Source organism: Hydra viridissima, unplaced genomic scaffold (genome assembly GCF_058129835.1).
Source record: "Hydra viridissima isolate aposymbiotic clone 2 unplaced genomic scaffold, HvirCarnegie_v1 scaffold_8, whole genome shotgun sequence".
Classification (NCBI taxonomy): domain Eukaryota; kingdom Metazoa; phylum Cnidaria; class Hydrozoa; order Anthoathecata; family Hydridae; genus Hydra; species Hydra viridissima.
This window is the reverse complement of record NW_028324307.1, coordinates 2,600,746-2,622,960: the sequence shown is the minus strand read 5'-3', so window position 1 is coordinate 2,622,960 and position 22,215 is coordinate 2,600,746. Positions and strand designations below refer to the sequence as shown.

At 31.3% G+C, this 22,215-nt stretch overlaps 2 protein-coding genes across 9 annotated transcripts; one reads left to right on the top strand and one right to left on the bottom strand.

Annotated features, from left to right (window-relative positions):
• Nucleotides 1-1,151: 1,151 nt before the first annotated feature.
• On the bottom strand, nucleotides 1,152-21,439 carry LOC149884507 (NFX1-type zinc finger-containing protein 1 homolog). Its single transcript, XM_090094498.1, has 6 exons — nucleotides 21,287-21,439; nucleotides 19,517-19,582; nucleotides 7,895-7,991; nucleotides 4,782-7,128; nucleotides 4,513-4,703; nucleotides 1,152-4,420 (listed from the first exon to the last, which is right to left on the bottom strand). Exons 4-6 carry the CDS (start codon nucleotides 7,057-7,059, stop codon nucleotides 1,265-1,267), a joined length of 5,625 nt encoding a protein of 1,874 aa, XP_089950624.1. The 5' UTR covers nucleotides 7,060-7,128; nucleotides 7,895-7,991; nucleotides 19,517-19,582; nucleotides 21,287-21,439; the 3' UTR covers nucleotides 1,152-1,264.
• On the top strand, nucleotides 12,054-16,662 carry LOC149884508 (uncharacterized). 8 transcript variants are annotated; one of them, XM_090095309.1, is made up of 5 exons: nucleotides 12,054-12,166; nucleotides 12,795-12,889; nucleotides 13,105-14,440; nucleotides 14,722-14,829; nucleotides 15,026-15,160. In XM_090095309.1, exons 3-4 carry the CDS (start codon nucleotides 14,039-14,041, stop codon nucleotides 14,788-14,790), a joined length of 471 nt encoding a protein of 156 aa, XP_089951435.1. In that variant the 5' UTR covers nucleotides 12,054-12,166; nucleotides 12,795-12,889; nucleotides 13,105-14,038; the 3' UTR covers nucleotides 14,791-14,829; nucleotides 15,026-15,160. The 8 variants fall into 8 exon arrangements, 7 of the variants coding, with proteins under 7 accessions (XP_089951435.1, XP_089951433.1, XP_089951430.1 ...); XR_016454820.1 differs by having other exon boundaries at nucleotides 13,105-14,829; XM_090095307.1 differs by having other exon boundaries at nucleotides 14,722-16,662.
• Nucleotides 21,440-22,215: the final 776 nt, after the last annotated feature.

The following is a 22,215-nucleotide window of genomic DNA, read 5'->3' as shown; positions in this document are numbered from 1 at the left end:
ATAAAAAAAATCAGTCCTACTATTATTACATCAAAGTTTTTTTTTTTTTATATATAGTTAATTATTGTAAATAATTCCAAAAAATCAAAGTTTTTTACCGATTCGTTAATTCATTTGTTAGCATTTCGTTTATTGTAAATCGTTAATTCATTCGTTAATTCATTATTTAAAGTTATATTTGCATTTACAGAGAGTGTTTACAGAGAGTGTTTACAGAGAGTGTTTACAGAGAGTGTTTACAGAGAGTGTTTACAGAGAGTGTTTACAGAGAGTGTTTACAGAGAGTGTTTACAGAGAGTGTTTACAGAGAGTGTTTACAGAGAGTGTTTACAGAGAGTGGTGTGATCAAAAGTTATGAATGCAAAAAAAGATGCATTCATAACTTTTGCTCACACCCACTACTATTTAGGCCAAAATTTCATTTTTTTTGTTAGTGTTTTATCATGAAAGTCCGTAAGTATTAAAAAACCAAATTTTTTTGCACTCAATAATGATTTATAAATTATTTTTTCAGTTTTAACTTCTCCATGTTTAGCATCTTTAATCATTGCGGATGAACAATAAGTTTTATTTAAACTAAAGTCTTCAATAAAATACCGCTTACTGCTCGATAACAGTTTAAATAAAGTAGAAAACATCTTTAGCAAAATACATGCATACTCTAGTAGGTGAGTAGGATCAAGTATGCTAAACTGAATTGCGACGTCTTGGTGGAGCCTAAATTGGACCAGGTTTGTTGTGTAGCAGAGTTCCCAATCCTGCATTAAAACAAATCTTTTTCATCACTAATGACGAAGAAATTTGGCACCAACATGAACTTTTAAAACCCTTTTGATATTCTTTTTTGACGCATTGACATTCTCGTCAATTGTCCTCATGGTTTTGAGGAGGTTGCTGTTGATGCAGTTGATTAGAATATGCCCACCAACAAATTATGTAATTATATTCGAATACAGCAAGCAAAATTCATTTAGAAATAGGACAGCTTCAAAAACTTAAAAAAACTTGTATAACGGTTTTATCAATTCTTTTCTCCAAATATTTAATGCTATGAGTATTATTTGTTCATTTAAGATCTAAATTTTTTTTTCGAAATGCCCGACTTTAAGTCATTTTACTGCTACATTATGTAATTTAAAGAAGGATTATAATAACTCATTTATTTTTGATATGCTTTATATAGACATATTTTGATGAAAAAAATTTCACAAATTATTAATTGAAACTGAACACCTTTAGTGAATGTAGCAGTAATCTAAAGAGCTCAAGTGTTGGGCAACTTTTGTTCAAAGTGAACAACGTAGCACGGCAATATTTGATCGGGATTTTGTATTACTATTTCCAAATAGCGACCATCAGGTTGAAGAAAACCACCACGGGAATCACATCTAACATTGCTTGCATTCCAAGAAACATCGTTGCAGTGTTCAGTTTCTCCTGGCAATAGCTGTGCAAGTATTAGATGGTTCAAACCACCGTAATTAAATGTGTATGACGTGGTTTCTGAAAAATACACGCCTGGACCAAATTTACCATTAGCGCTAGGCTTAAAATTATCGTTCATAATGCTTTCTACGTTTTCATATGATTTAGTACCGTGAAATCCAAAGATCACTTTTGATTTGTCATCTTTCTTCCCGTACTTTTTTTTAAATTCTTGATGCTTCTTTTCAAACTGCGTTTTTAACTTAAAGTGTTCAAAAAATTCAACTTGAGTAATATGGTAATTGTGGGACTTTCCCATGTAACGATAAAATCTTGACTCAACCATGCTGAAATGAATGTCTAATTCATTAGTTTTATCAATACATCTATGGGGTTTTATTACTTTTTTTCCAGAGGAAAAGTTCACTTCTCCAAAGGAAACATCATACTTTAGTTTAGAAGAAGTATAGTGAATGATATATTTGGGAAACGCTTGGTCTGGATTAAATATAACATATTCGTCGTAAAGTACTCCACCTGTGTTTTTCGTATTACGAGGGGCAAATAACGAATCACACTTGTGTTTTCGCAATTTCTCTAAAGAAGCATCGTTCCAAGCTTTTTCCACAGTAAATGATTTTCCAAGAAGTACCTCGCATAATAGCAACTTATTCGATCCTTTAGTATACATTTCTTGGGCACTTTTAGACGAATCACTGGCGAAATAAACTCCAAATCCATACATTGGATTTCCTTTTGTTGGCAATCGAAACCCCTCTTCAGTTATTCCCATAATGCCTTCGTCTCCAGTTCCGTGGAACTTTAAGGAAAATGACTGCTCTGGATCAAAAAGATGTTTTTTAGCGTTTAACCATTTTATTTTGAGCTTGATGTTCGTGACTTTTTCTATTTTATTAATTGTAGGAAACCACTTGTGATCAGGTTGGGTGTATTTTGAAACCATGTCAGAGACAGTTAGGTACTCTGAGGCGGTTTCACCGGTAGGGAAAATCTCATCTCTTTGTATAAAGTGTTTGTTTAACGAATTTAATTCTCTAAGTTCGTTTTGTACCATCCTAATATTTTGCCGACGAAGTTTTTTCTCTTCATCGCGTTTCATCTTTATCATGTTCTCAGCAATTTTATCACAAGTAAAACATTTTGAAATAGTGTGATGTTCGAAACATAAATGGTCATCGCAAGCATGGCCGTCATTACACTTTCTAGTACATCTTTCCTTGCATTTTACTTCTGAAACGTTTTTAAAGCAAGGTTTATTACCTAAATGTAAACAAGGTAAAGTAGCTGAAACATTGAAACTACAAATACCAGGCGGGTCCAAACATTTTCTTTGTCCAGGATGCCCACATTTAGGATGAGTGAATTGGATCACGTATGTGCAAATGGAATGAGAATGTAAAGGTTGGCATTTTTCTTTGCACTCGTGTATTTGACAGCGCATTTTCAAAGTACACGGAGAGTTGCAAAAGCCTGAAAAATTGATATCTTTACTTTCCTTCGCATAATACTTTGCTGTGTTATGATATTTACAAATCAATTGTAAAGATTCGCCTATTCTCCTTTGGAAGTTAAGTTTATTCATCAACTCTTTCCAAGTGGAATGATCTTTAAACATGTTGGCGTTCCCTATAAAATAAACTCCACATCTGGCTCTTGACTGAGCTACACACCTTCGACCAATGTCTTTTAGAAAACCAATTCTTGATTTATCGTTTGAGCGTACAAGTGATACTATTGCAAAGTCGTTCTCATCGCCTTGATACATATCTATAGTATGCACTTTGACGCTACTTTCTTCGGACATTTCCGCTTGCTTTTCTACCTGGGTATAATCGCTAATGCTTTTTACCTGAGAATATTTTTCAAGATAAGCTTTTAATGTCGATCTTATTAAAGTCACTTGCGTTTGATATGCCGCAAGAATCGTTATTTGCTGTGGATTGTAACCGTGGTGTATAAGATATAGCGCTAACTTTACAGCTCTGTTGCTTTCTTCAGGATTAGAATAACTGCGATCGCTGGTTTCTGGGTGTTTATGATCCCAAAAAAAACAAGACTCCGCAATACAAGAAGCTTTCTCGTTTAACGAAACGCGCTCAGTGTTGGAAATTAAGTTTGGGTAAATATCTTTCAACAAGTCAGCCAACTCTTCTCTTTGTCTATTTTGAATGTGCAGCGTCTCATATTTCAGTTGGTTATTTATTAATCGCTCCATCAGCGAAATATCGAAACTAAAGTCTTTTTTCAACACATAGTTTTCTACTGGTGGGCGTAGTTGTTGATGATCTCCGATCATTAGCAAGTACTTGGTCCACGTGCCAATGCAGGCCACTAGCTGAGGTTCCAAAATCTCAGCAGCTTCTTCCACCAAAACTATGTCAGGTGCAATTTCTTTCAACAGAGACTGCTGAATAGCTGCGCAAGTTATTGTCATTCCAATGATTTTCTTGTTCTTTAATATGTTGGCATTGTGCTGATTTTGTAACTCAGTAAGCTGCAGGCATTTGCATTTGTATTGATTGGTAAGATCTTGAAACAGTTTTTTTAAGTAATCGCACTTTTGATATATGTTTAACTGAACCAAGATGGCCCTTTCTTCCGGCGATAAGTCCCACAAGACATCTTCTGAACAAGGAGCACCGTAGCTTTTAATAATTGCATGGAATGCAAATGTAGAAAAAGCTTTTATATTATTCACCTCTGGAGAAAGAAGTGCGTAGTTTACGTCTAGAATATCTTCTTTGCCATTAGTTGATTGATTGGTCTCAGAAACTCGTTCGTTTTCTAATTCCTTCACATATTGTAAATCTTCTAAGTCATCCATTTTTTTATTACTGATGCGTTTTTTTTGTATTATAAAATTCTTTGACGTTATTTCTCCAACTAACCTAGATTCCAGACCGGAAAATACATTTGAGTTGGGTAGCCATGCATTAATGACTTTTTTTTCAAAATTGAAAAGCTTTTTGAGTACCTATCGCGTTCTTTAAATATTTCGTTTGCTATAATGCTTGGATCTTTTTCATAAAAAAATTCCTTAAAATCTTTCCCAGCAGCCTCTAGGACTTCATCTAAATTAATTTTTGCTTCGCTCCATATGCAAGTTAGAATTAAAGACTCAACTTGAGAGTCATCCAACACGCTTTCTTTGTTCATCGACATCGACTCGTTTAATTCTTTAAACTTTGTTTCAATCTCTTGTTTTAAAACCCTCATTTCATCCTTAAGTTCATTAATTTGTTGAAACAATGTCTTTTCTATTTTAATTTTACTTTTATATGCAAGCAAAGATATTTCGCTAAGCGATGGATTTTTGCAGCCTCCTCCCAGTCAAATGACGCTTTCTTTCGGGAAATGTTTGAGCACAGAAACTAAAAACTCATCCAAAGCGTGGTTTTTGTAAGTTAGTACTAATACTTTTGCATTCTTGCAGCTGGAAATCGACAGTAGGAGTCGCAGCATTTGAACTCCTATAAATGACTTGCCACAACCTGGAGGTCCTTGAATAATCCCAATTCGGTTTCGAAGAGCATTTTTTACCGCTGATTCTTGGCTGGAGTCAAACACACTATCGCTGCTATAACGTCTATCTAAAAATGTCTGCAAAGTAACTTGTCTGTCTTTTTCACTATTATAAACAATTCCACCGTCAAAACGCTCGTTCGGGTTTAAAAAGTCAGGTAAAGGACCGTATTGCAGATTAACCAATTCGCTAATAAAACTAATTTGATCAGGCTCCATTAGTTTTAAACATTTCAATATTGGTTGGTACGCTTTATAGTATACAGGCGACTCAATCATCACAGTAGAACAGTTTTTTGTCATTAAACTATGCAAAATGTTGACTTCTGAGACTTGATCTCCTACCGCGTCACATATTTGTACAACAACTATTCGTTTTCCGATATAATCACGAGAAGCAACCGTTAACCACACAGTATCTTTAAAAGTGCCATTAAAAGACAAACAAAGGAGGTTGCCTTGCATCATATTCTTAGTAAACTCAAGGTTTTTCACTCTAAAGCATGGTTCAAATTTCAGGGCTAAACAGAGGAAGTTATCAGTTATTGAAATTCCTTGTAAATATATGTTCTTGTAAACTTTAATGTCTTGCTCATCCAGGTTTCCATTCAAGAGCTTCGATATGCCTTCTCTGATGAAACCTAAACAATCTTCTCGAAGCAATCGGAAATATACGTCTATGTACTCATCAGGTGACCTATAAGAGCCCTTCTCTTGAACTTGCTTTAGATCACTTAAAGCTAGCTCATCTGAAGCATCTATTTCATCGTTAGAAAGTACAAGAGGCAGATCTTTAAACTCAACATCACCTATGCAAGTCTGACAGCCTATAGTTGATGCTTTTACGAGTTTGTACAAGAACTCTGATGATACGACCTGCTTCTTTACTAACGTTTTAATCAAAACAGCAATAGCGGTTATCTTCTTCGGAGCAGAGTTTGCAATTACAACAAGAAAGTTTTCAATCAATATCAGCTCCGCTCTATTTTTAAAAGTGTTTTCACAAAGAGATTCGATAAGCTGTTTCAACCTGCCGTGGTTTGGTTTAAAAAAAAATGTCTGTGTTACTGAAACAAGCACTTCTTTAAATCTCTCATTCAATGTCTTAACTTTAGAACTTATATGTAGCAATGTGCGAATAAGCAATATTGATAAATCGTTTGATGTATTCCATGAAACCATTTGGGTAAGTTGTTTCCACACACAGGTTGATGAGATATACTTTATCACATCACTTTGTACGTCCGTCAAATTGTTGCAGATCTGAACAAGATAGTCGGATATTTGAGTATCACTTCTTTCAGACAAATAGGTTACGTTGACTTTAGATGCCTTAATTTTTTGCGTGGCTTTGTTTACCAACAAGCGATACTCAACTCTATCATCATCTCTTAAAAAAAGTTGATTTGACGATACATCTTGAAATGAGAAAAAAATATCATTACTCTTTTCAGAATCATTCGTGGCATTGTTCTTGATAAAACCAAAAGGTGTTTCAATTGCATTTGAGACAAACTTTTTAACAGTTCCTTCTTTCATAAATACCGATGACTTGGGAACATTTTTATAACCTTCGAGATATTTACTTCGTTCATTGCGGTAAAGTTTTTCAACATTACATCGCTGTGAAGCTAACGACTGAGACGAGATTGCTTCAGATGATTTAACTGAATGTTTGAAATGATTCAGTTGAACGCTCGAAGGTTCGTTGATCGATAACTTAGGATTGCTTAAAGGTAAGAATAGGTTATTTAAATCTTCTATAACTGCGCTACTAGCAGCACAGGCTTGTTCAGGAATCAATTTTTGTTTACTGATGTGTTCTGCGGACGTCAACAAATTAGTTTTAATATAAATTTTACTTGTTTCACCAGTTTTACTTGCTTCACTTCTTCTAATTTGCAGTGAAGCTAACGACTGAGACGAGATAGCTTCAGATGATTTAACAGAATGTTTGAAATGATTCAATTGAACGCACGAAGTTTCGTTGATTGAAAACTTAGGATTGCTTAAAGGTAAGAATGTTTTATCTACGTTAACTGCTTTATTAGCAGCACAAAACGGTTCAGAAATTAATTTGTGGTTACTCATGAGTTCGTTAGATCGCAAAATATTGTTCACTCTGCAAGTTTTTCTTGTTTCGCCGGTGTTTCACCAGTTCTAAAAATAAGTTAAGGAAAATTTAGGCTACTAACACCAATGCCAAGAAATAAAACCAGAAAACTTGATCTATTCAGTTTTTAATTTTTTCTATGCCATTCTGATAACTTTATACTCTTCTGTACTGTTGTCGAAATTTCCGTTCAATACTTCACTTTTACAGTGTCTACACAACTTTACATAGCTTTAAAGCTTTGTGCACTTTTCCAAACCTTACTGTAAAAAGTAAATTAACATAAAACATTTTATTTATAATGAGTAATCATGCCTTAAATATACTATTACCTTGAGGGTCCTAATTTATTATTGTGATAAAAAAAAGGCCACGGCAGAAAATAGAATAAGAAAATGATATCAAATCAAAAACAAGCTTTTAGAGTTAGAGTTAGAGTTAGTTAGAGTTAGAGCTTTATGAGTTAAACAGGCTGTTTTTCTTTAAATAAACACAATCTTAATGGAATATTCCAACAACTCATGAAATTATTCATCGAAAAATTTTGTAAAACATTTAAACGGACAATTAAGTTTCTTTTAAACTTAATCAAACTTCTAATATTTAACTAAAAAGTTTTTAAATTTATAAAAGTTGACTCTTCATCTCTGCTATAATGTTTTTTTAAAGATAAAAGATGCAGTCTGTAAAATGCTAGTGAGCGATAAGTTAGGAAAAACTGAAATCGACAAAATTTTAAAATAAACTAAACTGTAACAAAAAATATTTTGAATATTGTAAACAAAAGTCCTTTATGTAAACAAAAGTAAATACCTGAGATTAAACAGAAGTGTCTTTTCGTTGTCAATTGAATCAACACTATCCAGTTTTACTAACGAGTAATCAAAATGGTTAAAGCCTTGTCAAGAGCCTAGATTAGATCAAACGATTTAGTTCTTAGAGCTCCACTAAATCAAAATTTTCAAATATTGTGTTAAAGGAAAAGCATTATTAAACCCCAAACTGATAAAACGTGAATTGATTTATTTTATTATGAAAAAGAGCTTTCTTTGTAATGAGTAATTTAACATAAGTCTACTTAGTATGAGTACGGTATGATTTGATATTTGAAAATGGATATATGTAATAAAAAGTATCGAAGGTATTTTTAGGAAAGAAATATTTTTATATTCAGTGCAGGCATTATTTTCAGGGCTATCATTATATTAATTGCTGTTACTTTAATCAGTGCTATAATCAGTGTTATAATTAGTGCTTTTACTAAACGAAACGTTTTTACTATACGAATGTCTTTAAATAAGACGAAATACTAACTACGGAAATAATGTTTCGATCTTTTCTCACCGATGCTTAGAAAAAAAAAGTAAATGCCGTCAAAAACTTAAGAAAACAAGATAGAATAAATAGTTGAATGGTATAACAGTTTTTAAATTTATTCAAGATGAAGTAATTTGTCACAATGAGAGTGACAATAGGCCGGGTGAATAAAAATGAGCAATTGCTTTTACTCAGTAATTGGTCAGCTTTATATGAATAAAAACTTCAACAACTTTGCTTTAGTTTTTATTCACTTAAAGTTGATCAGTTACTGAGTAAATTGCATAGGTTTACATGAATAAAAATATAAGAAAAACTCCTAAAGTTTTTATTCACGTAAAGCTGACCAATTACTGAGTAAAAGCAATTGCTCATTTTTATTCACCCGGCCTAATTGCTAGGCTAAATATCGAAAATGTGTGGGGTGAGCCATCGATAGAAGTAGACCGCAAAATACACACGGTTTAGGAAACATTGTCAAAGAAGTTTGGGATAATCTTTTATAAGCTAATAATATGATGTAAAAAAATTTTGATATCAATCGTGACACAATAAACTATTGAAAAATGTCAATTTGTTAGGCTTTTTATAAACTTTTAAGCATCGGCATTTGGTTTTTAGGTGTTAAACGAATAATAATGGATAAAGTAGAAAATTTTTATCAATCTTTTGACATAAATCAAGTTTTGTGAAGTTTATTATAATAGAACTCTTTACGCGTTTAAAACAACAAGGTATTTGATGAGGCATGTTTGTATTCATATGTAAAATTGTTAGTTAAATTTTCTGTTAATTGAATTTAATCGGTTTTAATCAAATAGCAACTCTAAACAATGTCTTGAGGGATTGAAACAAAATAACATAGCGTTTGCGAGCCTTCGCAATTTTTTTTCTGAGAATTCGTAACTTTGTATGTCTGAAAATGAAAGTAATTATATTTATTCCAAATAACTTATACTAAAATTATTGGTTAAAAACCAAAAAGCCGAATTCCAAAACTCATAAACTTTGAAAATTCACTTCTTTCTTTACTGAGATTTAAAAGTTTTAAAATCATTTGTATACAAAGGAAATAATTTATTGTCTCGTGTTAGGATGTTTTGGTGCTTGTTTTTTGTATTTTTCAGAATCCTAGATATATAAATAAAAAAGCTTGTGTTTATATGTATAACTCTTGGTCTGAGAGTAAAAAGTAAGTTTAATTCTATACATGGCTCTTAGTTGGTGAATTGTTTGCTACTCTCACAAAACAGATTTCATCAAAATAAAAATAACCTAGAGACTAAAGATTTTTGAAATGAATTTAATTGTATTTAATGAATCATTATCGAATTTTGAGAAATTGGCGGGTATAAAATCTCTAACAAGATTCTAACAACAACATACAAAAAGTTGTAAAGGAAAATGTTTGTAAAACTGCTGAGCCAATAAGAATTTACAAATCAGCTAAAAATTCTTTCAAGAACTTAGCCATACTGTATTGAAATTACTACATTATATGTTGAATAGTGCTTTGATCTAAAAGTTTTTCAAAATCCTGCAAATGTTATAAAATGACATTGAGGGAAGCAAAACATGTCAGAATTTGTTTTTTAAAATATAGGGTATGACTGTGCTGTTAACTTCAATAGATTTTAAGGGAATATATTTATGATACATTCATTTATTCAGAGGTACCTCAGTGATAATGATACGCTTTTATGAAATGATGCTTTATCTGCATATGCCTAATCAAAAATGGAAAGTGATGTAACTCTAAATGAGATTCTATGCATAATATGCATAATTTGTTAAAATTTTTCATTGGATGTATAGTTAATTCAAAAATGTAATATCCTAAAGGGATAAAACCTTTATTTCAATTGAAGCAAAGTTGATTGACAATTAAGTCAGCAAGCAAAATTTTTACAGCTTTTATATTCAATTAAAGGAATTTTTAAAAAATAAAGCGTGTACACGAAATAAATGTGAAAGTATTAGCACGCCATTTTTTTTCAGTGGTTGTATTAAAATCTTTTTAATTGTTTTGTATTTTGTTTACAACGTGTTGTGGTTTCAAAAAAATATGTCAGTTTTTGGATTTAACTTGAAATTAGTTTTAAAAATAACAAAAGAAGAAGACGTAAGAGAACAAATTATGCACAAATATTTACAAAATCCTAATAGTAGCAACAATTCAATAGCAAAATCATTGCAAATACATCCATACACCGTTGTGTTATTGAACGCTTTTCTCAAACAAAATCGATCAAACGCAAATCTGGTGGTGGAAGAAAGGAAGGTTTTAAAGATATTAAACTAGTTAGAAAAATGGTTAACAGTTTTAAGAATAATCCAAGCCTTTCACTAAGGGAACGCGCAAAAAGTATATGGATTTTCACATTCTTTCAAAGCACAAAAAGTCCCCAAACGTTCTGAAACTCAACAAAAAAGTGCAAGAACCCGCCGCAAAAAGTGTTCTGGCCTGATTTAGCTTCAATTCATTATTGTAAACTGGGCTATTATTAAAAGGAAATTGAGAAAAAAAAAAAAGCTTTGCAGAAACATTAAAGATATTAAAATATCATTTTGTATTTAAAATTTATAATCAAAACTATTTGATTCTTATTCGTACAGAATAAGAATCAAATAGTTTTGATTCTTATTCTGTACGCAAGCTTATGGGTACCACTAAAGCAAAAGCTCAAAATTTTATTAGATTCCCATAGAAATAATTAATTTTTTTTTTTAATGTTTGATCTTCTTATATTATTGTATTAAAATTATTACTTAGTTCGAAATAAAAATTGAGGAGTACTTTTTTTAGTTGTTTTTCTACTTTCGCATTTATTTCGTGTACACGCTTTAAATAAAGCTGTTTATATCACTCTCTATCATTTTCTAGCTTTAAGCATAATGATTATTATGCCAATATATCTAGCATATGGTCCAAGTAATGCCTTAAAATGATTTAAGGGCCCCTTAAGGGTTTCAAAGTGGTTCAGGGTATTTTAAGGACGAATTTTCTTAAATAACTTTTTATCAAACCTTAAAAATATTAGTTTACATTTCTTTTCAGCACAAAATTGGTATATTTTTGATAGTATTTTCAAATTATGGTGTGTTTAGGGCAGATCTTACTAAAAAGCGGGTTAGGGCTGAATTTGAGCTAGCCCATAATTTGCTTCAATTTTCTGGAATTTTAAAACTTAGAAAAAAAAATTTAACAGAACAATTTTGCACCTTTCAGAGAGCATGTTTTATGAAAATGTTTTGTAATTGAATTTTGCAGAAGAAACTCATTAAAACATATATTAATGTTGTTTCTTTAAATATTGTAAATATAGTTTGAGTGGTTTTTTTTATGATAGTTTTATGATAGATTTATGATAGATTTATGACACGATTTGCGAGATTATTTTTATGTATTTTGATAAGTATAAATTGTTTGCAAAACTTATGTAGAGGAGAGTTTTTTAGTATAAGAAAAAAAATGTAGAATTGAATTGTTGTGTTTGATGTGAGAAAGCTACATGGCTAGAAAATAGATTTGCTCTGAAGATTTTTGTCCATTCATAAGCTTCAAAGTATTGATAGACATTAATCATGATGATCATTTTTTGTTTGAACTATTTATAATGAATTATTAGTTATAATAATGTTGTAATCCTATAATAGCAAGAAAATATTTGTTGTATAAATAAAAAATGGCTTCAAGAACTGAAAGAAGAAAACATTGTAATCAACTTGATTTTTCAAGATTAAAAGGTAATGCAACAATACAAATAGGTGGGTAAATATCTTGATAATTTAAAAATATCAAGGTAAAAAATTAGATATTTTAAGAGTTAATATAAATAAAAGACAATCAGATATTTGTCTGACTGCCTTTTATTTATCTTAACTCTTAAAATATCTAATTTGCAACTTTTTAAAAAAGCTTTCGGTCAAATATATTTATTTTAGGAGAATCTTCCAATTATATGACACAGGGTGAGCCTGTTATAGAAGAGGAGAATGTTATAATTGGTGAAGATAACTATGATAGAAGTGTGCCTACTATTTTTGATTCTGCTTGAGTTTGAGTGAAAACAAAATTCGAATATCTCAGTCTCCACTCCCAAATGCAAGATAACTTTGATAGTAGTGTGTCTTCTATTTTTAATGATATGACCATAGGCGTAGAACGCGCTGGGGCTCGGGGGCTCGAGCCCCATCCGGAAATTTTCGCTGGGGCTTTGCCCCACCCGGGAAAATTCATCAAGCTTTCAAAAATATTTAAAAAATAAAAACCATAGTATACTTAAACATTAACAAATATAACAATTTAAAAACGATTGTAGTATTTCTGCAGATACCTATGGTGATTTTCAAAAGTTTAAGCTTTCAAAAGTTTATATTATTTTTCGAATTTCAGAAATTCCACGCTTCTGATGCATTTCAAGGGAGTTTGAGATCTGTAAAAACGTAACAAAAAGCAAATTAACGGAACTACATAAACTAAAGAGTTGTGTGAGTTAAACGTTCGTTTAGTATTTTTTTTCTTTGATAACTTTGGCAGTATTACTTGAATTAATTATTTAAAAGTTTTGAATTAAAAATCATTTTAATCAAAAATTTTTTTTAATTGTTCAACAACACATTGAGTTTTAAGTAAAAATTTAGATTAACTATCAATCATTAAATTCATTTACTGGATAACTAAATGTTTCTTCTTAATGTATTAGGGGACGAAAGGCCATGCCATTTGTGGAAAGGTTAAAAATAATTCAAACTTTTGCGTGCTACTCAAACTACGCGCAGACGATCCTCTGGAACTGAAGAAATGGTTGAATCGTCCTGAGAAGCAAAAGTGTCTCTCGCCTGAAATTGAAAACGAAATCCTACAAGACTTTGCTCACACAACACTTCGTAAGCTATGCGAAAGTATAAGGGAATCACAATTCTATAGTTTGATGGCCGATGAAATAACGGATATGTCCGCGAAAGAACAAGTTTCGATCTGCATTCGACGTGTTAATGAATAATTTAAAATTGAGGAGCTTTTAATGGGATTTTAGCTAACCGAGAACCTCAAAAGCTGTTTAATGGACGTTTTGTGTTGATTTAGCCTGTTGATTCAAAATTTTCGGGGCCGATCTTTTGACGGATTGTCTAACATGTCTGGAAGTATCTATGGATTGCAGACTTTAATGAGTGGGAAAGAAGAGCGAGCTTTTTACGTGCACTGCCGCGCTCAAAATCTCAACATGGTAGCACAAGATTCTGTTGAAAATTAAACAGAGATCAGGAATGTTATGAATTTAGTGCAATCATCTATTGCATTTACCCGTGAATCTCCAAAACGATTGGTATGTTTCAATAAATTTCGAAATGTAGAGGATGTAGAAAGCGGAACATCACTGCGGCCATTCTGCCCCACTCAATGTACCCTTAGAAAACCGTCCATTATATCTATTACGAGTAACTATTCCGCCATTTGCAACTGGTTAGAGGATTTTGAAAATCATTCTGATAATTCAGCCTAATTTTTGCGAAGCAAGAAATATAATCAACACGCTTAAGGGGGTGTTAAAAGAAGCCCGGGATGATACTCGCTTCAAAGTCTTATGGGATGCAGTCGTTGTAGCAGCAGAATGTAGTTTACTTGACAAACCAGAGATGCCACGGAAACGTAAAATTACTTCAAAATTTACTGGAAGTGGAGTTCCATACTTTGCTACGACTGCAGAGGACTACTACTACCAGCTTTTCTATGCATCTCTGGATTGTGTTATAACGGGACTCGCGACCCGTTTCGAATCCACTGAGACCACTAAGCATTTAGCAAATGTAGAAAAATTTCTCATTGGTCATTGCTTGGAAGTTGGATTCGTTGAGGCTTTTTACAATGATGACTTTGAAGATTATAGAAGGCTACAGCTCCATCGCTACATATTTATGGATCATGCAAAATTCAAGAATATTCAACTAATTGATTTTGAATCAGTTTTGAATGAGCTTGTAGACCATGATAGTGTCCTTACTCAATTAATTCCACTGATTCCCGAGTTTGTAAAGCTGGTAAACATTTTACTATGTATGTCTGTCACCTCATGTACGTGTGAGCGCTCTTATTTTTGTCTTCGTAGGCTAAAGACTTATTTGCGTTATACAATTTCTCAGGAACAATTGAATCATCTCGCTATTTTAAATCGCCATCGCGATATTGCCTACACTCTTGATCTTGATCATTTGATCATTGAGTTTATGATGAGTGCCTCTATACCTATGAACACATTTTACTTGAGAAAATAAATTACATTTTTATGCCGATTGAAAAAACTTTTTATTTCTTATTATAGATTTTCAACTCCTACAAAATAGTTTATACCCCATCCGGGAAAACTAAAACTCTACGCCTATGGATATGACTGGATAATATGACTTAATAGAGCACAAAAGCAATCAATGTAAATTAGGATTTCCTTTGTTAAATCTAAATTATTAGTTTTTGACACAAATACTCACCAAACACACACTACAAAAAAGATTGCTGTCAGCTTTTTTTTACCAAGTGTAATTAGTCAAAGTAATTGAACAAATTCATACATTGCTGTACCTTATAGTGCTAAAAAGCCTATTTAAAAAAAAAATTTTTTTTTTTAGGTGAAGTTACACTAAGAGAAAGTTATGAAAGTAAAGAAGAATCCAAGTGTCATTTTTCATCTCTTCATATAAAGCTGTTATACTTCTGCTTGAGTTTGACTGAAAACAAAATTCGAATGTCTCAGTCTCCGCTCCCCAATGCAAGTTATTAACATTATCAAACTTCTTTAATGTGACTTTATTCATACATAAATGTATGTTATCAGTTTCTAAATTTGATTGTTAGATTAATATCATTTAATAATATCATTTTCATTTAATTCTAGTCTGACTGCATAAGAACATCTCTTAATTTATCTGACGTATGTAAAAGTTATTTTTCTGCTGTTTATTGTGATGAGATGATTTATTTGTTCTTTCATGAATGTGTTTTTTTTGCTACATTTTTTTTTAAAGGTTGTTTTTACTTTTTCTTATAGGTTTCATGCATGTTACAGTCAGATATTCAGTCAGTTGTATGGTGTAAACTATTTATTGTTCAAGTATAGGTTTTCTCTTAATTTTAACTGCATTTATAGTAATACTATTTATATCTGGGTATATAAGGCCACCAAGCTGTAAAACCTTTGGATATAAATAATGATGAGATTTGATATGAATCTCAGGGTCCATATGTAGGAGTACATATGGGCCAATGAGCACATATAAAATATGTATTTCATATCTTATGAATATACTTTTACATTAGCTAAGTATTAGTTTTATAATGGTACAAAACTGCTATAGACTTTTTTTTTCAAGGGCTAATTGCAAATTGTTTAAGTTATATAATCTATTGAAAATAATATTTGTTGTAACTTTAGTTAAGTTTCTGTGATTCCTCTGATTCAAATTTACTGCGTATGCATGATAGTATACTTGGTATTTGGAGCTGGCTTAAAGTTGAACAGTTTAGAACAAAAAATATGAATGTTTTGTATTAGTGGGGCTAAGTATTTATCCTAAAAATGTTTTGACATAAAAAATGAATGGTAGCAGTATTATATTTTAAGTAGTATATTGTTTATTGTGATTGTTACAACAGGACAGTTTCTTATGAGTGCGTACATTCTTGATGAACTGAATACAATCTAGTCTAAGTTGACCAATCTTGAGCAGCGACAGGGAAGATTGGAGGCACATGTTGCAAGTGATCATGTTAATCAGAATGTTTTCATACGCAATTTCTGATTATGTAAGTATAGCCATGTGTTAGCCTTGGCAAGGGAATATAGTATGAATCATGGTGTAATACATTTAAGTTGTTAACTGATCATTTTAGTTGACATTGATGAAGCATGAAGCAAGGTTGACTCTCTATGAGCACATTTCACAGGTGCTTAACAAATTGCTAGTGCATGACTTACAGCAGAAGATCATAGGTCTGGAACACATGGGAAGCAGAAATTTTTTGATATTCTGAAAAATCAGCTCAAATGTGAATATCATCTACATTTACTGTGAAAAGTTGTATAAATATGAATCCGTCTGACTGTGAGTCAACAATTTGATTTGTGGTGTTTGACTTGAGACAATAAAATAAGGTAAAACAATTAACATCTTTTTATATGCAGATATTATTTATATTGTCAATTGGACTAAATCAAACAATAAAATCTCTAAAACATGCGAATCCATATAATTAGATGTAACTATAGTAATTGATTATATAATTACAGATTTAAGTTTTTATTTATTTACATGTTTTTTCTCTTCTTTTTTTTTTTTATAAGTATTTAAATAATTATAGCTTCAACTCTTTTCTTATTTCCTGGTACCACGTTTGAAGAGATAGAATTGAAAGTAGCACAATTTTTTAATAACACCAGAGATCGCTTTGGTGGTCATCTGTGGCGCTGTAAGAAAAATACACTTCAAGTTTCGATCAAAGAAGAGAGTAAAGATGGCGACAATTAAGGAAATGAAGACGACAGTGAAAACGAAGACGACAGTGAAAGCAAAGATCCTTGACAAAAAAAAGCAAAAGACTTAGAAATAACTTTTATAATTAAAGGTATCATGTAATGATGATTTATATAAATATTATTATGTAAGTTATGATTTTTGAATATTACTAGCTTAAAAAACTATTGAATATTACTTTTTTTAAAAAAACAACTACGCTTTACTACTCATACGGGATGAATAGTAAAGTGTGGTTTTTTTTCGAAGTGTCTTCGTAGAGCGCAATGCGCTCTACGTAGCCATAAGCTGCTTAGAGCGCAATATTGTACACGCATCCGCAATTATTTTATTATAACAGTGCGGTTTATATTTCACAATAAAGCTCGTTAGATAAGTGATTAGGGTAAGGGATAGGGATAGGGATAGGGACAGGGACAGGGATAGGGGTAGGGATAGGGATAGGGATAGGGTAGGGATAGGGATAGGGATAGGGATAGGGATAGGGATAGGGATAGGGATAGGGATAGGGATAGGGATAGGGATAGGGATAGGGATAGGGATAGGGATAGGGATAGGGATAGGGATAGGGATAGGGATAGGGATAGGGATAGGGATAGGGATGGGGATAGGGATAGGGTTAACATCAACAAGATTTTTTAAAAAAATTTAGCGCATGCGTACAAAGTACTGCGCTCCGAGTAGCATATGGCTGCATAGAGCGCATTGCGCTCTAAGTAGCAACGGCCTTTTTTTTTAGCCGCTTTAGGGCTAGCCCTGAAGGGACCCTAAAGAAACAAAGCTCTTGTTAGTTGTGTATAATCAGCAGTGACTATCTTTTAAAATTGTGGTGCAAATCTTATTTTAAATGTTATTATGGATTTTAAGTTATTTAGCTTTACTACTTACAGAAATTCTATTAAAAATAAAGAGGCATAAAAGTTTCAGCACAATAAAAAAAGTGAAGGCATTTTAAACCCAAAAATGTCTCAGTAAGCGATAATTATTATGTTAAAAGTTTTTTACCAGTTTATGAAGAAGCTATGAATAATAAAATGCTATTCCCTGTGCCTAAAAAACACGACTTTGTTTCAAGGCGGCACAATGGATTATTGAGAACCTTGCAAATGTCTGAATAGATTGGTCATGAAACTCACTAAATCTAAATCCTCTAGAAAATTTCTGGTCTTATTTTACGAACAAAATATTTCTCAATCAAAAATCTTTTTGTCACATTTCAGAAGATGTTAATCACAACAAAAGGTTTGTTTACAAAATTTAAGATGTTACTAGATCTATCGAAGAAAATCAACCTGATGTATCATGTGTAAAGTACTTTTCCAATCACTGTGCAGCGCAATTAACAACTTATGAACTTTACCAATTTTTGTTGTTACAGTTAAGATTTTGTTCTAAATTCTTAATGGGTATTTTCCTCTTCAAGTCATGGTTAAATCCCCTATGAAGTTATTGGTGAGGCTGTTAAACGAAAGTCTAAAACGAATAACTACTTGGCAGATTTTGGATTTTAATTTAATGCACTCCTTTTGTATAGACAAGATAAATGGAATCTGTTTTAAGCCATTTTCAAAAGAGGGGTATGGACCAAACTTGATCAAAATTAGAAAAAATGTTAATTACCTGGTATATTAATTTCTGGCGATGTAATATATCATCATTTATAAAAGTTATAAGTTATAAAAAAAACAAGAGCTGATGCAATTACTGAATCATTCAATAATATTCAAGTAAACAAAATTAATAAAGAGATTTCATTAAATATTTAAAAAATGGATTGTATTGGAAGTTTTTATGATGGATTTTGTTGGCTAAAGATTATAAAGATGTACAAAGAGAGATGACAAGTGCTGGGTACCACACTGTTGAACTCAGTAAGTCTTAATCTTAACCAAAATATTTGTAATCTTTTGAATAAAATCACTTGCATGCTGCATCATGCGACGATATACTTGAAAAACCATATATATTTTTTGGTAAATTTTTTGTATTTATAATTTGTAGACTACAAATAAGATAAAAATGAACCAAATCTAAGACAAGATTGACAAACTTTTTTTAAATTTCTTTGGAATTTGTCTATAGCTAAAAATGGCATTATGATAGTACAATTCATAATCATGAGATACTACTAATGAAGTATTTATTCTTCTTCTAAACGTAGAACCAGGGTAAACTTTCATACTCTGAACTCTTGACTACGTTAAGGTTTTTCTTAAAGTGTTTTTGCAAAAAACACTTATATAGCTTTTAGAAATATATTTTTAATAAATAATTTTCATTACACATTATTACCCAGCTAACGCAAAACGTTCAAGTACGTTCAAAGAACGTTGGAAACGTTTTTAGAACGTTCATAGAACGTGCCCGACCGTTTCTAACGTTCTACGAACGTTTCTTGTACGTTTTGTGTTAGCTAGGTATGTCAAGAAAACAGTTTATATAAATGTGAATTTGTCAAATTTATTGATGCATATATTTTATTAGTGAATAAACATTTGCAATGACTTATGTTTTTTATAACATTCTTGTTAACACAATTTTAAAAAAAATTTTACATATATTTACGTACATTTTTATTTTATGACTCACCGTTATTTGTTGTTAGAACGCAAAGATTTTGCAGCGCCCAATTTATTTGAACAACTTTTTTTTTTTCTAAAAGTAATAATTTTTCTAAAAATAGTAATTCAGTCAAGTTTTATAATCCAAGAAATAATTATTTGTCTTTAGAAAGAAAACTTGTTTATGAAAATAAATCATTTGTGTTTTATAATGTCACTGTATTATTATGAGAATAAAATCTTAATCACTTCCCAGAAACTCATTTCTCAGAAATTTTCAGATAAATCAAAAACTCTCCTACACAGTTGTTCACTTTTTTTTCTGATTTTTTCATCTTTATTAAGCTGAGGAGAAGAGTAAAGAGTGCGTCGTTAAAGTTTGATCGATGTTTAAATAAATTAGCACCGATTTTTTGTCTTCCGTTAATTACGAAAAAAGTAAAATAACATCGAATTTAGTAAAGTAAAACAAATCGAATTTAAAATGGTTATATACTTTGACCCCCAAATTTAAAAGATTTCATTAAGAAATTTGCAATGCCTCACATTTTGAGGCGGATATACGTTTATCACAAAAGCTTTTGATGTTTTGTACGGAGTGTGTGTGTGTGTGTGTGTGTGTGTGTGTGTGTGTGTGTGTGTGTGTGTGTGTGTGTGTGTGTGTGTGTGTGTGTGTGTGTGTGTGTGTGTGTGTGTGTGTGTGTGTGTGTGTGTGTGTAACAAACATCTCGTAATTGTTGTCTTGTGATTTTTTTTGGGGTTTATACGGACAAATCCGATTTTTTATTGCACACCAACTGTATCTGATATCAAATATATAAATCTGTATATCTAACGGGTGATAAAACTTTATTAGGCCTGTGTTTAAAGAGTCATCACTCACTTTAAAACTTAGATTAAATTTAAACAAAGACTGAGTTTGATTCTGATCTATTTTATTATTTGAAATTTGTTTTGTTTTTTTTTCAATTACCCCATTTCCTTATTGCCAGTATTATCTTTAATAGTATTCATAGTTGATGCTGGAATTTTTTTGTCGTTTTAAATAAACTGTTTGCTGTTAACGTGAAAGCTTACTTAACTCAAAAGCAAAAGTTTCGACTGCAACACGAATATGTAAGCGAGTCAGACTTTTTCATCGCGGTCTCTACATAACCTTATTTGTTAAGTACTTCAACGAAAATTATAAATAACTGTATCGTGCCTTTAATACAGAAGTCGCAAATTTAAAAAGATATTACAAATATATTTCAAAATCAAAAAGAAAAAACACAAAGTTTTGACTTCAGTGAGATTACTTTATTATTTGTAATGAAAATAATCACTTACATGCAGAATCAACATTGCATCAAGTGACGATATTTTGAGAAACCATATACATTGTTTTGTAAATTTTTTTTTATTTATCGTTTATACATTTAGTACAATGTATAATCATGAGATACAACTAATGAAGTATTTATTCTTCTTCTAAACGTACAACCAGGGTAAACTTTTATATTCTCAACTCTTGACCAAGTAAAGGGATTTTTTCAAATATTTTTGCATTAAAGTTTACAATTTTCTACTTCGAAAGTAGCAATAGTTTTAGAAATGTTTTTTTATTTAATGATTTTCCTTAGAAAATTGTGAAGAAAACAATTTATTTCAATGTGAATGTATAAATTTGTCAATTTTATTTATGCATATATTTCATTTGTAAATGAAATGACTTGCTTTTTTTTTTTAAGATTCTAGTTAACACGAAATATATTGATATTGTACATATATTTGCACACACTTTTACATTATGACTCACCGTTTTATGTCTTTAAATAATACGTTTTCAGAATATCTAAAAGCAATATTTATTTCCAATAAAAAAAATTCAGTAAAGTTTTACAATTCCAGAAATAATTATTTGTCTTTAGCAAGAAAACTTGTATATAAAGTAAATCATGAATTATTCTACGAAATGAAAGTTCGATCTTTATAACTTCTCAGAAATGTTATCGTAATGTAAACAAAAAACTCATACACAGTTGTTAATATTCTTTATTTTAATATTCTTAATATTCTTAATATTCTTTAACTTTATAAAACTGAGAAGAGTAAAGAGTGCGTCATTAAAGTTTAATTGAGGTTTTGTTATAAGCCTCGACGTTTTGTTTTCCATAAACAACGAATAAAATTCAATAATGCATTTAAGTCATTAGAAACAAATTGAATTTATAATGGTTAAAAAATTTGACATACAAACTTAAAAAATTTTATAAAGAAGTTTGCAACCCGAAAAAAAAAACCGGCTAATCCTGTTAAGTACTTAATAAGTTTCCTACTAAAACTTAGTAAGTTCGTGACGAGTACTTACTAGGAACTTAGTAGGATTAGCAAGTTTTAGAATACTTAGGGTGGAATGCAAGAACCGAACTTCAAATTTGAAGTCGAACTTCAAACCTAAAGTGCGACTTGAGCGAATGCACAAAGCGAACTTCAACTCAAGTCAGACTTGAAAACCGCTAAAAATAGACCTTTTTCAAGTCTGACTTCAAACCAGACTTGAGAGAGCAAAAATTCCTTCCGAATGCAAGAACCCAACTTGAAATTTCAAGTCAGACTTCAAATCTCAAGTCTGACTTGAACGGAATGCAAGAAGCGAACTTGAACTGAAGTCAGACTTGAAAAACGAGAATTTTTGAATTTTCAAGTCATTTTTTCAAGTCTGCTCCAGACCAATCTTGAAACCAA